General features: G+C 56.9%; 1 protein-coding gene across 1 annotated transcript in view; it reads right to left on the bottom strand.

Moving 5' to 3' along the window:
* Positions 1-9,979: 9,979 nt before the first annotated feature.
* The window catches only part of BCL6B (BCL6B transcription repressor), a 7,349-nt gene continuing 2,345 nt past the window's right edge, over positions 9,980-14,983 (bottom strand). The window contains exons 4-9 of the mRNA XM_044417120.1: positions 14,768-14,869; positions 13,890-13,999; positions 12,809-13,003; positions 11,898-12,028; positions 11,166-11,303; positions 9,980-10,369 (exon numbers count right to left, since the gene is read on the bottom strand). Of these exons, the coding sequence (XP_044273055.1) occupies positions 10,238-10,369; positions 11,166-11,303; positions 11,898-12,028; positions 12,809-13,003; positions 13,890-13,999; positions 14,768-14,869 (808 nt within the window). The 3' untranslated portion in view covers positions 9,980-10,237. The remainder of the gene's footprint in view (positions 10,370-11,165; positions 11,304-11,897; positions 12,029-12,808; positions 13,004-13,889; positions 14,000-14,767; positions 14,870-14,983) is intronic.

The following is a 14,983-nucleotide window of genomic DNA, read 5'->3' as shown; positions in this document are numbered from 1 at the left end:
CCACACACGCGCGCGGCGCGCGAGCCTCGCGCCTCGGGCGGGGGCGACGGCGGCCCCCGCCCCCCCGAGCGGGCTGGGCCTGCGCTGCACGCCGCGCCCCTTCCCCGGGTTTCCACCGCGCCGGGCGAGCGCGTGCAGGGGAAGGAGGCGATCGGGGCGGCGCAGTCGCACAAGGGGCCGGAGGGGGCGGGGGGAGCCTGATCCCGACCCCGATGCACGAGGCTGGCGCCCTGCGCGTGTGTGGGACTGCAACGCCCATCATCCCCCAGCCGGCAGAGCGGGTGACGCGCTCACAGCCGCAGCGGTGCAGCCTGCACGCCCCTGCCCCGTGGGACCGGGAAGTCCAGGGTCTGGAATGGCTTCGGATCGGGAAGAGGCTCCGTCTGATTTTCCCAGCTCCTCTGGCGATGGTTTTGGACCTGGTTGCCTGGCTGTCTCGTCTTTCCTTACGTTTTATTGTGAATTGCATTACTTTCCTAAAACCACCATGAAATCCTGCAGCTTTTTTGCGCAACACTGAATGCAACCATAAAGATCTGTACCTGTTGAAGGGCCATGCCCTTTCGTATCAAGAACAATAGACTATTATTCCCAAGCAAAGTTCTGCTCTGGCTTCAACGAAACCAGAGCAGAAGTGCCGGAAATGAGGCAGTCCTGCTTTAGGCACATCATGAGAAGACCGGGCTCCCTGGAGAAGACCATCCTGCTGGGGAAAGCCAGCAGTGTGCCTTTGGAACTCCCTGGCACAAGCCCTTAAGCCATTCCAAGTAATTTCGATGGCCCTTCTCCTTCCCTCTTCTCTGCCTTTCGCTTGGCCAACCTGGCTGGAGGCTGGGCATGTCGTGAGCGGAGCCGGCTGGTGCCGGAGGTCAGACTAGATGGCCCGGGAGACCCCTTCTGACTTGCCCTGTTTCTGTGTTTCTAAGCTTGGCCTCCTCAGCCAGGTTGCCTCTGCCGCTCTCTCCAGCCCACTTCCCACATTCTTTTCCACTTGATGTTTTGATACTGTGCGGGGCCTTGTTTTTCTTTGAAACCCTTCAGAGAGGATCGTTATTATTTCTGGCTTGCTCCTTGCTTTGTCTTGCGTGTCGGCTGCATGTGCCATCTCTCCCCCTGGAAGGAAGCTGGAGCTAAGATGCCAAAAGCTGCCGCAGGATATCTTGAATTACTGAGTCGGGGAGGGAACTCTTGCTGCATGTTTCTGCCCCTGCAATCCCTCTTAACATCAAAGTCCAGCAGCTAATGCTGAAAAGTCATTGGTAGCTTGTCCTGCACTTTCCTCCTCCTCTTTATCATTCAAATTTTGGTCTTTCAAGGGAAGCCTAATTCTGAAGAAAAGGCCGATTTCCCCTGGAATCTCAGTAAAACTACACAATTTTATTATATTTATTTATTTAGAATTTTTGTATGCCGTCCCATTCACATGAGCCTCAGGATGGCTTACTTACTATAAATTAGTACAATACGAATAGTGTACAGAAAATCCAGAATCACCCTGGCAGCAAATTAAAACCTATAGATGATATTAAAAATTGTTAAAATATTGTTTAAATAAAAAGGTCTTCGCCTGGCGCCTAAAAACAAATAACGACAGCGCCAGGCGGACCTCTCTGGGGAGCGCATTCCATAGGTGGGACTGATTGTCTTGCTGATTTGGAATACAATTCCAAAAATGCACAGCTTTTGCAGAACAAGCCATTTTTTCTCTGCTTTACAGGGAAAAGGGACTGACGTAAGAGCATGGAGAAGGCTGCAGACGGGCGGAGAAGGAAGGACAGGTGCTTGGCATGCAAAAGCTCACAGGTGCCACGTCCCGCGTTTCCAGGTACGGCTGGGAAAGGGTCCTGTTCGAATGCCGCAAGCCTCTGCTGGAAGGCCCTGTTGTATTTCGCCTGTGATGTTTGTGTGCTGGTCCCCACCACTGGGGGCAGGACATTTCCATCCGGGATATTCAGCTCAACCGTCTGCATGATTTACCCGCTCTTGTTCTCGCCCAGGAAGTTCACCAGGGGCCTTGGGCTGCCCCACACTGCTCTGAACCAAATGCCCGTTCCACAGGCTTGTCCGTAAATGTAAGAACTTGGGGACCGTGCTAGATCCAACCCAGTGTCCTGCCCCACACCCTGCTTGCATGACGGCCCACCGGCTGCCCACAGGATTCCCCCAGGCAGGACTAGAGAACGGGAGCACTCTCCTACCCATGCTCCCCAGCAACCGGTGCACCAAGATGTATTGTCTGTGATACTGAAATTAGCATATAGCCATCTGGTCTGGGAACCACTGATAGTCTTTTCCGGGAATTTAATGAGTCTGCTGTGATGATAAGAGGGGCTGTGAACTGAAAATGAGCTTCTAACTTTGCCCCAGTGTGTGCTATGTAACAACTCAGCAGAGTTGAAAATATATTTTAAAACTCCAGCAGGTGAACTGTGAATATCCTGTGCAGAATAAGCACACGTCACACAGGAAGTCGGAAGATCGGCATGGTTTATAGAGGAAAGGAAAGGCTGAAGAACATCACCTGGAGAAAGGAAAGGTGGCGCATCCAATTATATGGAAGAACATCCAACGCTAATGTGGTGTCGAGCTCAATTTAACTTGCGGAGGGTTATGAGGGAACTCCCTGGGACAACAGCCAGAGAGCATCGGAGAAAATAATTTGGGCATGCAAAACTTTCGGTTGCATTTGCCCAACATTGGAAGAGTGAAGAGCCACCTACCGACGAACTGATTCTAAAACAGATCTTGGACTGCCCCGAAATGGGCAGAGTGACTTTGTCTCTGAAGGAGAAAGATACAGACTTCAGTCAAACTTGGAATTCCTTTTATTATTGGCTAGAGAAACGGGACTATGCACAGATTTAAATATGTTTATGGATTACCATAAAAAGAAAAAATATGGGGGGCTGACCCAGTAGGTCTGATGTTTTTGATGATTGACGTTTTTTTAGCTTTTTTTTCTCTGTTAGGTTTGTTAATTAGTAGAAAATAATAATAAAACTTATTTAAAAACAAAAAAACTTTCGGCAGGCCAAACCAGCTGCGGTTTGAGGTGCATCCTGGCTTCAGGTGAACTTTCTCCAGTCCAGACTGGTTGGCTGCAATTCTTGAAGCTTTCAGGTTGTTGTGCGGATGAAATGATGAGAAGGAGAACATCGTAAAGAGGACCGTTCCCACGGCTGCCGGGTCCGGACCAGCCTCAAGAGCACCTCCACACGGGACGCCTTGCAGGCCTGTCTACCTCTGCGGCTTGGTCTTCTCTTTGCCTCCTGCAGGAATTCGTCTTGACCAGAGGGCTGGAGGCAGCTTATTCCTTTCCCATGAAAGGCGCGAAGGCAGCCGCCCTGGCCATCAGAACAATGCCCAGATCCATCTAGCGTAAGACCCCAATTCAGCCTGCTCAAAGGCCCAGAACGAGCAACTGTTTGGATCTCTGCCCACCAGCATCCTGTACCAGCTCGCCCAATAAGAGATGGAAATCTCAAAAGCTTGCTCATTTTTTGCAGTTTTTGAGTTGCCCAAATAAATAAAGACCTTATGCAAGGTGGACCTGGAGTTTCGTTCCTTATTTATTAGAATAAAATTCGACTTGCCAGTTGTTTTACCTGGTGTTCAAGAGTATTATTCCCATTTTACAGATGGGCAACTGAGGCCAAGAGAGCGGTTACTGTGTGAGGGAGGGAGAAGTAGCAGATCTTGTGGGGGGGAAACTGAGCAAAGGGGTGCGTCTTTTAACACTTGGAAAACTGAGGAAGCCCTGGTGTGAGGTAGGAGATGGAGCAGCTGAGGAGAACGTATCCCAGTGGCAGGTGAGCTCTTGTATATGTACAAATGGACTTTTTCTAGTATTAATTATGCAAATATAAACATGCATTATTAAAGCCCCTCAGTTGGGCAATAGCTTTATTAGGTTTTGCCCAAATTCCACCCAACTGTGCAGGCTTGCGGATTCTTCAGAACTCTTCATCAGACCTGGTGTCTCATTCAGACCACGGATGCCCATTTTGGGATGGGGCCTACTAAACGGCAAGCCATGTGGACTCAAGGTGTGATCACTCTTTCTCCCATTCTGTTTCTTGCCCTGCTTCTCCCGTTTTTGTGCCAGCAGACCTGCTGAAGAATCCTGGAGAACCGGAAAGCTGGCCACATCGTCACGCGAGTCAGGTTGATCCTGGTAAAGCCCTAGCCCAGCTGTGAAGGGCGTATGTGCATGAGAGAGAGGGAATTTCTTAGCAACTGCCTACTGCTGGTTTTGCTTTTAAGTATATATTTCTTGACCTTTGTCCAGTTTTGAAGGTTTGCTGTGCCTTGTAAATGGCTGGGGAGCTCGCAACAGAGCTCTGTGCCTCCCACGGCCCAAGGACAGGGCCGGAAACCCGCCAGGTTTCTGGGCTACTGGTGTTCAACATGGCTTGGATCCATCTCTGAGGACGTGTGTGCCGAGCCAGTGGGACGGCCCGTTGGCCACCTGGGGCTGCTGCGGAGCAGAGGGCCAGGCACCTGCTTCCTGCCGTCGCCTTTGGATGCTTGCCTTTAGTCCCGGTCCCGCTCCCCCAGCCTGCTGCCTTGACCCCTCGTGCGGGATGTCGTGAGGAACGGCTCCGGCCGAGAGCACCGAGAAAGAAAGAAGACGGACTGACCCCCACTCTGCCCTGTGACATCTGCAGCTAAAAATATATCTGCGCCAGGCACTGTACAAACAGGAAGATCGAGTCCGCCTGCAAATAGCCGGGCTTGGAAGAGTCCCAGACCTTCCCTCTTCCCCGCTCCCCTGCCTTGTACAGCTGCAAAGGGGGAAGACAGATCCTTCCTAGCGAAAGATCTCGAGGTCTAGCGACTTTTCTGGCTGTGTTTGCAGAGCAGGGCTAAAATGGGCAGAAATGGGCTGCTGAAAAGCAGCCTTGGCAGTAGGAACAGAGAGATCGGAGGTTGTGGGACGGGGGAAAGCCTTCCCTAACCTGGTCCTTTCCAGAAGTGTTGGACTACAAGCCCCAGCCAGCATGTGTCCAGCACATGGGGAGGATGAAGGTGCCGAATGACCAGCGCACAGAGGAAAGCTTCTTTCGCCCAGTGCCTCGCTCCTGTTAAACATTGTCCGGAAGGCAAACTCAGCAGGTTCTTCGCAGGGGAAAACAGGCTGCACATGTTCTCCCAACCTCGTGCCCCCGCTAGGCAATTTTCACCCACACGAACACGAAGATAAGCCCTCGCTGGCCACCCGTGACGGGGCTTGCCCCCCTGGCGCTGATGCTCGGTCAGCGAGCTTGCCGGGGTCAAGGGTTGGCCCCGATGCTGAGCTGGCACAGGGCGGCGCGTCCGAAGCGCTTCGCAAGCAGCCCGGGCCGAGCTGCTCCATGATGCCGACCCCGAAGCGCAGCGAGGGGAGAGCTGCTTGGACCCTCCGAGGGGCCAGTCCGGCACCCCCCGTCCCTCCTGGAGCTCCGCGGCTCGAAATAAAAGCGTGGGCGCTTCAGGGGTCTCCAGGCACTGGCACGCAGAGCTGAGCGCACGATAGCCCTGCGGCTCTGGTGGGCGCACTCTGCGCATGCTTAGCCGGAAGAGGCGTCCTTGAAAATTAACGCTGACAGCGATGGCTCGGTTGGTTGCGGCTTGGTGGAAATAACCCCACTGCTTTAATTCCCAAGCCAGCTCACCTGCCTTCCCCCCCCCCGCCCCCGCCACATCTTTTCAGCATCAGGTAAAGAAGACTTTTTCTCCCAGGTTTGCTAGTGCTCAGACTCCTGGTTCTACAGCTTCGGGTTGTCCCTAGTGTGCTGGAATGATATTTCTGAGCGGAGAGTGGTAGGGTCACTTCCTCAGTGGTAGAGTCCTTGCTCTGCATGCAGACGGCGCTGGCTTCCCCTCCCGAGTGCATCTCAAGAAAAGAGAGGCACAGACTTGACTGACAACTCGGAAAGCTGTAGCTACCGGTGGGTGCCAGGCAGACTGCTCAGTATAAACCTCCGTCCTTGACCCAATACAGCTTCCTGTATTTATAGCATGCTGTTTGATATCCTTTTACCAGGTAATCTGGTTTACCAGGAACCAGGGTTCAATTTGGATGCCAGGAAGCACTTCCTGACAGACAGGACCCCGAGGGTGTGGAATGGGCTTCCCTGGGAGGTCGCTGAGGCCCCATCGGTGCGGGTGTTCAAGGATAGGCTGAATGGGCACATGGTGGGCATGCTGTGTGAGGAGCCGGCTGGAGCCGGGGGTCAGACTAGATGTCCCGGGAGTCCCCTTCTGACTCGCTCTGTTTCTGTGTAATCGGCCCAGAAAACCTTTTGTTGTTGGCAGGTGAAATAAATAGTTCTGTGCATGCTCAGAGGCATTTCTCAGTGGAGAGTTCCCCACTATGGCCCAGGGGAAAACAAAATATGGATCCGGAGGGCCACTGGGAAAACGGCGTTCAGGTGGGCGGTCTTGTTCCTCTGTGTGAAAGCCGGTTCAGAAGGGGCACGCCGGCCACCCCCAGCACCCCGCTTTTCGGCGTGCGTCCAGAGTTGGATGGAAGCGGCTTAGGGCTGCAGGCAGCGCTGCTTCCCACCCCACCTGTGCCCCCTTTGGCTCCCTCCAAGGGAAGCGGCTCTCCAGGGCCAGGGTAAAAACAGCCCAGCAGGAAAACGGATGGTGATCTGCAGGACGGCTGGTCCGAACAGGCTGGCGGCTGTTTCCCCTGCGCTCCGCCAGCTCCAGCGCGTCACAACGGGCTGAGGGGGGGGGGGGGCTCGTGCCAGGACAAGACCACGGACACAGATGTCGCGGTTCAGGGGCTTCGTCTGTCCGTTGCACCGGGCGCTGCTGCATCTGGGGCGGGCCAGCGGCTGCGTGGATGGCCTCCATTTCCACTCTGATTGCTCAATTAAGCAATTACTTAAAAGCTTTTCTCTACCATCCTTCACTACGTCCCAGGACGGTAATGCAATAAAATAAAAGTACAGCATCAGACGCCAAATTACAGCAAATAAAACCCCATCCTTAAAGCAACATTAACATTTAAAATTACAATTACAGGTTATGGTTCAGAAAACGGGCAGCTGGGTTCTGCCCGGGATCTATTTGCATACCTGCAAATTGTGTTCCTTTCTCTGTCATCCGATCAGGCAGCGCACTGAGCAACCTGCCTTGGCCAGCTAGATTTGCACATATTTTCATTTTAATGAAACTGTAATCTACAAAGGAAAACTGCATTTTGTTGGGGGGCGGGGGTGTATGGGAATGTACCCCGACCCATGTGAGGTTTGGGGAAGGCCCCGTGGTGGGAGCAGGTGAATCAAGACGGATGGCGTTCCGTTCAGCCTCCCCGAAAAGCAACGTGGGGGGAAAGTAGCCTAACCCCCCCCCCCAGATTCTTTGCTTCTGTGCCCACCCAGCCATTTCAGCATGATGGGTCTCCTATGAGTTGGCTTTCCTCTCTGAGGTGGTCAATCCGCTTAGCATCGTCTTAGTCAATTCTTCCTATGGGCCACCATTTCCAGTGCGCTGCCATCTCACCAGGTACTGGTGGGGAGGGGTCAAAGAAACAGAGTGAGCCCGAAGGGGTCTCCTTGGCCATCTAGTCTGACCCCCGGCTCCAGCCAGCTCCACTCATGACATGCCTACAATGGGTCAGATGACCTTTGCTTGGCCCGCGAGGGGCTTCCTATTTTATCCTACCCCAGCCCTGGTTTCGGCTGCAGGCTGGGGGAGGGGAACCACCATTCCCGAGACCTTCCCAGGGCTTGGACACAAGAATCCAGTCACTTGACAACCCTCTGGCCCGAGACGGGGTCTCCCGTCTCGCGATGGGCTTGAATCCGATGCAAACTCCACTGGAGGCCAAGCGTGAGGCGAAGGAATCCCTTGGCCGGGGGAGGGGGTGCAGAGCCCACCCTTCAGAAAGAAAACACGGCACAGTCGAGGAGTTCTGGAAATGTGACACGATGCCCTGCACAACGCTAGCTTTATTAAAACGAGACAAGACCTTGCAAAGGCGAGAGCTTTTCTTACAGGCACCCATGGATAAATAACTTAAAAACAAACAAGCAGACCCTTTCCCCTTCCTTCCCCGCTCCAAAACCGCGTCCAGACCAAAATGAGGAGCCAGCCCATTCGGTCCCTCCCACACAATACCCTGCAGGGCGTCACACGCGTGTTTGCCACAGACGGGGCCTCGATCCCACGGGGTTCGGGTCACGCAAGACCCGGCACTATGCGCAACCCGAGAGTCCAGCTCCAGAGACTTCCTATGGGTACTTCCCTGAAAGCGCCCATATGTTCAGGCCAGCTTTGACCTATTTAGCACCCTGCAGATGTGTTGGATTACGAAACCCAGCATTCCCAACCGGGGAATGCTGGCCCATGTAGCCCAGCGCACCTGGAAAGCGGCCATAAGCTGCAACGCATGCGCAAGCCGTAAGGAAGGGGCAGAACCCAGGCGTGCCCCCCGCCCCCCACCCAGGGCGCATCTGGGTTTCTCTCTACTCAGCCGTCCGGTGCCCCTCCTGGAAGCGGCTCAGGACCCCGACCCCGGCTGGTCTCTCCTCTGCAGCCCCCACCACGGCACCTCTCCAGGCCTCGTTCCGGATCCGTCCCCAAAGGGCCCCCAGCCACGTTCATGGGCAGCATCAGAAGCAGCAGTGCGAACGGGCAAGACAGGGATGACGAAGTCGCAGTGCTGGGAACAGACACGGGATGGATTTGGCCAGCAAAATAATGTCGAGAAAGGACAGGACAGACGGACAGGCATCCTCTCAGAACATTCGAAAGGCAAGCGGTTCTCCTTACAAAGCCCTCTCAGCCAGGCTTCCCCACCCGGGCGCCTTCCCGGAGTGCCGGATCACAGCTCCCACCACGCTGGATGGGGACGGTGGGAGTGTGGTTCGAGAGGGCACAGGCACTGGGAGAGGCCGTGCCAGATTCGAAGCCCAGCTGGGCAAGCGAAGTGGCCGGCTAGCGGAGGTCCGGGCGGCGCGCCTGGCTTTGCGTGGGCGCTGCGGCGCTCCCGGCATGTCCGGCTGCTTGTTGGCCCGAGCAGAGAGCTGGGCTCGGGCCTGGGCCCCCCGCCCTGAAAAGGCTCGGGGAAACGTGGAGCGGAAAGGGGCTTTCCTTGCCGGGGGCTGGCTGCTGGTGCGCCGGGGGCAGGCGACAGGGGCAGCCTGAGGCTTGGGCAACCCCAGCCACGACCGATTTATTTATTACATTTATATCGTGCTGCTTTTCCTGCCAAGAACCCCAGGTGGCGTCCATAACCCTCCTCCTCCTCTCCATTTTAGCCCCACGCCAACCCTGGAAGGTAGATCAGGCTCAGAGTTGGTCTCTCCGGAAGCTTCGTGGCTGGAACCCAGGTCTCCCAACCCCCAGTCCAAGACGCTAACCACTACGCCACACTGGTTCTACATAAGCAACCCCTTCCCACTGACCTTGCTGGCTGGGGCTGATGGGATTTGAAGTCCAGACAACCAGCAGGCCAGAGTTTCTGGTCTCCCAGGAGCTGCTCCGGGACCTCAGTGCCCCCGATGCCCTTCTGCAGTGGTGGCGCTGCACTTTGCCGCTTCCCAAAGGGGGGGCAGGCAGACATCGGGGTGCAAAGGGGTGACAATCTGGTCCCTGCAGACTTAATCCAAAACGGGGCCGAAGGTGGCGAAAAGAGGCCATTTTCCACTCTGCCTGCAGAGTCGGCGGCTGCTTACACCGTCTCCGCACCCCGTTCCGCTTCCAAGTGAGGCGTGTGGCCCAGCGCTCTCATTCCAGGGCAGCCCCCACCCCCGATCTGTGCCCTCCAGAGGTGCTGGACCATCACTGTGCTGGCTGGGGATGCTGGGAGTTGGAGTCCAAGACCTCTGGAAGGCACTTGGGTGGGGAAAACTTTTAGGGAGTTGACTTGACTGGATTTTGCAAGACATGTGGTACATGAGAGCTGTGCTACTATTTCTGGGACCCCCTTGTTTGCAGGAAAGGGGCTTTTCTCACGCCGTACCTCCCCCCCCCCCACGCACACCCCATCTTTGCTGAAACCTGCAACAAAGCATTCCAAATTTAAGCATTTAAAACTGGCTGAAGCAACTGAATTTCGGAATTTGGGTCTCCACTGTTTTGACCGAGAGGATGTGAAACAAAGCCAACACGGCACCCACCCCAAAAGCCGGAGGCGAGAAGGCGGCACCCGCGGCATCCGATCCTGCAGGAGCGGGACGCCGAGCGATCCGGACCTCGGTCTCCGCCGGGGCCATCCGGCACGCGGAGAGGGGCTTCCCGCTCAGCACAGAGCCGCGTACGGCCCGCCGAGCACCTCGTAGCGGATCTTGGTGTTGGTGACGGCGCCGTGCTTCTGCCGCAGGTGCAGCCGCAGCTGGCTCTTGTGGCGGAAGTGCATGCTGCACTTCTCACACTGCCGAAAGAGAGCACGTCAAGCGGCCGCCAGCGCGACGGGCGGCCCCAGTTCCCCGCCGGGACCCCCAGCTCTCCAGGCGCATGCAGCAGGGCCACCGCCGTGGGCCGCGGGGCCCGAGCGGGAGGGCGCCGGAAGACAGCCGGGCTTGGCCACGGGGCAGTACAGAAATGAAGGCATTGTAACCATTAAATGAGATTGATCATTAATGATTAGCGGCAGAGAATATTGGAGGGGGGGGGCGGCCAAGATCTGGGCTCAAGCCCCAGGCAGGCATGACACCCACTGGGTGGCCTGGGCCAGCTGCTCTTTCCAGCCTAGCCCACCTCACAGGGCTGTTGTGAGGACACATCATTTCAGGTTTTGTCACGGAGTCCCAGGTGACCCAGGAGTCTGGGAGTTCCCACCTCTCTCCAAACTCACAATGGGACCACCCAGCTCTCCTGGCCCATATTGGAATTCTTGTTCCTTTGTTTGAAGCACAGCCTAGTTAACCCTTGGTGGGGCAGGACTGTCTCCTGCAGATGCCGCCTCTCAGGAATGCTCCCACCTCGTACCCGCCTGTAAACCGTTCTTTCATTCCTATTCCCAGTCTCCTTGGGTGCCGTTCCCCAACCTGGAAGTCCCAAGAATAGTGGGACTATGACTCAGACACCTGGCTCCAGACCTCACGCACCTTGCACCCCACGCACTGCACACAGTGAGGGACGAATCGCGCACCACCAGGACCCCGTTCCCGTTCCCCACAGCCCCTGGGGGGTCCGCGGTGGGAGCCAAGCCTGCCTCGCCTGCTCACCTGGTAGGGCTTCTCTCCCGTGTGGATGCGGAGGTGGCTTTTGAGGGTCTGCAGGTGCCGGAAGCGTGACCCGCACGTCCCGCAGGGGTACGGCTTCTCCCCAGTGTGGATCAGGACATGTGCCCGCAGATGCGCCACCTGGAAGGCAGGCAGAGGGTGGCCGCGCCCGCCTCGCCCCGCCGAGGCCAAACGCCCCGGGGTGCGTCGGGGTGGCCTTCGCGCGGCTCTGAACGCCACTTCTGGCTGCTCCTGGGAGCATCTGTGCGCCGTTTGCAAGGGGCGGCTGGGTGGGCATGCCAGGGGCACGGGGTGTCCGCTCGGGGCCAAGTTCTTGGGGGCTGCATTCTAGTGGGGGGCAAAGGCCAATGTGGGGGGGGGGGTGCCAACATTAGACCTAAAATGCTAGAGTGGTGCAGCCACATTTCAGCCTTTTGGAAGAGAGAAAAAGCCACACTGATGCCGGGAAAACACCAAGCAAGCAGCAGTGTGGGGAAGAGGGAGAGACCGGGGGAAATGGCATGGTTATATAGCACGCTGGCAGCCCCACGGGGCCGGAGGATGGGAACTGTAGTCCCAAACATCTGGAAAGGGCAGAGAGTCTCCCTATAGCTGCTCGAACGACAGGAAGGCAGGCAGTGGCCCCTGGAAGCGTGCAGAGAGCCAGCGTCGTGGGTTCCTTTGCCACCAATCAACCCAAACAGAAGGACGCTGCCTCCTCTGGCCCCCTTTTACCTGCACAAAACGTGACCCACACGTCTCGCATTTGTAGGGTTTCTCCCCAGAATGGATGCGCAGGTGAGTTTTGAGGTTGGCCGGCCGGTTGAACTGAGCCCCGCAGATCCCGCAGCGATATGGCTTCTCTCCTGACAGTGGGAGGAGGGGGCACCGTGAGCCGTTTGGATCGGGGCCCAGGCTAGCTATTTGCCAAGGAAGCAGGAGAAACTGCCCCGCCGTGGTGCGGACACTCGGTCCCCTGCCCTTTCTTATGGCTAGACTGGCTGTAACGACGACAACGGTAACACTGAGAAGCTCCTAGTGTGCCAAAGGCACAGACTTTCTCCTCTGAGAGCTTGCTAAATCTTTAATGCAGCTGGAGCTGTCTTCCCCGACCCCGAACATGCCCGAGAAAAACTGGATTCCAGCCCCCCGCCATCTGACAGGCAATTCTGAAGGGCTGGAGGCCGGTTGTTCGGTGGTGTGTTTGAAGGATCAGGAAAAAATTCCTTCCGTGGCATTAAACATCGGAAGATGGTATTCGGAATGCTGTTATACAGCCGTCACTTTCTTCTAACAGCAGCTGCCTGAAGCGATGCACAACATAATGGCAGTGTAAAGACACAGTCCTTAAAACAGGACGAGCATAACCTGCCTTTGAAGAAAGCAAAAGAAAACACCGCAAGCCAGCCTGACGGAAGGGGAAAGCAGAACGTGGCCCGTGATCGTTTGGGCAAGAAAGGCTTCGATGCTAAAAGGCCTTTGCTGGCTGCAGGAGACGCTGCTCAGTTCCCCGGATCGGGAAGTTCCAGGCCAGGGACCACCGTAGAGGGAGAGGCCCCTCCTTTCTGCCCTAGTGGACGTGACCCCCACAAATGGGGAGGAACGCTTTTCTCTGGCCTGAAGCCGGCAGGGCGGCATGCAGATACCTGTGTGCAGAAACCGATGGCTCGCGAGGTTCCCCTTGTAGCGGAACGCGGAGTCGCAGAAGTGGCATTTGTACGGCTTCTCCTCTGCAGTGGGGGCTGCTGGGGGGGCCCCGCCACCCCCTCCTCCTCCTTCCTCCTCCTCCTCCTCGCGGAGGTACCGCAGCTCGCAGGGTCTGCAGTCGCAGGCGCCAGTTCCTGGCAAGCAAGACGTCAGACGCCGTCAGCCCCTTCCCTGCGCCCGGAGAGCCTGGGGTGCTGGAAGCGGGGGAGGCACGGGCATTCTGCCCATGCCCAGAGGCACTAACCAATACAGGCATTGCAGCTGCACCTGCAAGACTTCCTTTCGTGCAGTGCATGGGCCTCCCTGACCCACCCCATTTATTGTAATAAACGAATCACAGATAACGGTTTATTTGTCATCCATTTTTTTTCAAGGCCATCCTGTCCTCACCTGCGCTCAGCTCAGGTCCCCAGTACAATCCGTGGGCCACCCCAGGCAAAACAGCTGAGCCACCCGGTTGAACCCCTGATCCCAGACTCCCGCATCCACTCGCGGCCGAGAGACCCGAGGCGTGGAAAGTCCACCGCCTCCCGCACCGCGCGCGCCACGGCGGGCCTGATCCGAGCGCTGGGAAGCTGCAGCCGGCCTTCCTGCAACGGAAATCCCTCGCGCTGTGCACTGCCGTCCTGGATGAGAGAGCAGGATGCGGCCCTTCTCTGGAAGGGCGTGAAAAGTGCAGCGCCCCCCTCCCTTCCTCGCAGGGCTTTGTTTCGGGCCTCCGGTCAACTTTGCTGCCCTTCTCTGGAGGTGTTCCAGTTATCCGAACCCTTCTTGAAATGCACACCGGATTCAAGGGAGGCCCAGAAAGAGCACAATGGAGGGGAACCGGTTCTTCCTGTGATTTCGGAGCCGCACCTGTGATGCAGCAACCTAAAATCACACATGCCAGTTCCTGTGGCAGCGACACACTGCTGAGCTGCCCCGGGTCCAGCGTCCCCCCTGCAAGGCCACTGTCTGGCCACGCAGGCTCCACGTGTCCGGCACACCAGCCACCCGTTGCTGCCCCCCCCCCCGACTCACCAGCGCTGCAGGGGTGCCTCTGGCCCTCGGAAGCGTCCTGCGGAGGATGTGAGCAAAGCTGCGGGGGCGGCTGGTTGCAGATGGAGCAGCAGGGCTGAGGGGAACGTGGCCTGCAGGAAGGAAGATGGAAGTGAGTCACCCCCGGGAGGAATCCAGGGCTGGCCTAGTCAAGATGAAGCTCGTTCTGCCTTCGCCTCAGCGGCCTTCAGTCATTAGGCCAATTTTTTTCCTCTGCCCTCCCCATCCATTCTTCCTTGTATGCCATGGTTTTATAGATTTTACGTTTTCAGGCAGGGGCTGTCTGGGAGAAGTTTGCAGCTAAGTGATGTGATACATACACACACAGAGAGAGACAAATATGTCAGGCAGAAATGCAGCAGGTGCCTCTCTGTCTGAGGAAGTTCTGCACTTCCATAATTTCTGCTTTCTGTGCAGCTTTTAAAAGGCACCAGAGACCATAACCATGAAAAACCATGAAAAAAACCCCAAGCCAAAGCCCCCAACGACAATTCCATGCCAACTGCCACATATGAAGAACTACACACAGCCTGTGCTGGGTCCGGGGATGGGATCTGTAGTCCAGCACATGGCCAGGGGAAGGAAGCTGCATGCAACTGCAAGGCAAGGACTGGAATAGAACTCTGCACATGCACGGAGGTGTGTTCCCATAATGAGAAATGTGTGCAGGGGCTGCGTGCCAAGCGCACGGCAGAACTAAAGAGAGGCACTCTGGACATGTGCAGGGGCACCGTCCCCAACACTAAGTTCATCCCTGAAGCGTGTGCAGAGTCCCTACTCTGCCGCCTGCCCCGGCCAAGCCCTCCCGCTCTGCTTCCTCACAAGAGGCCCTCCCAAACGCCCCCCCCCCCAGTCCTGACCTGCACGGCGCCTTCGCCTCTTCGCGGCTGCCGGCGCCGGGGCTGCTGCCCGGCGGGCGCGGGGGCTCGGGCGGGGCCTGCCGCCCCTCGCAGGGAAGGGAGCTGCGGACGATGAAGCGGTACTTCTTCCAGTTGCAAGCCTTGGGGTCCGGAGCCGGGGCGCAGCCGCTCGACTCCCCGGGAGAGGCCGGCTGGCCGGGCGGGGACTGGCCCCCG

Source organism: Varanus komodoensis, unplaced genomic scaffold, assembly GCF_004798865.1.
Source record: "Varanus komodoensis strain SLA01 unplaced genomic scaffold, ASM479886v1 scaffold87, whole genome shotgun sequence".
In the NCBI taxonomy this organism is placed as follows: Eukaryota; Metazoa; Chordata; class Lepidosauria; order Squamata; family Varanidae; genus Varanus; species Varanus komodoensis.
Note: the sequence above shows the minus strand (reverse complement) of the source record. Positions and strands in the feature narration are given on the sequence as shown.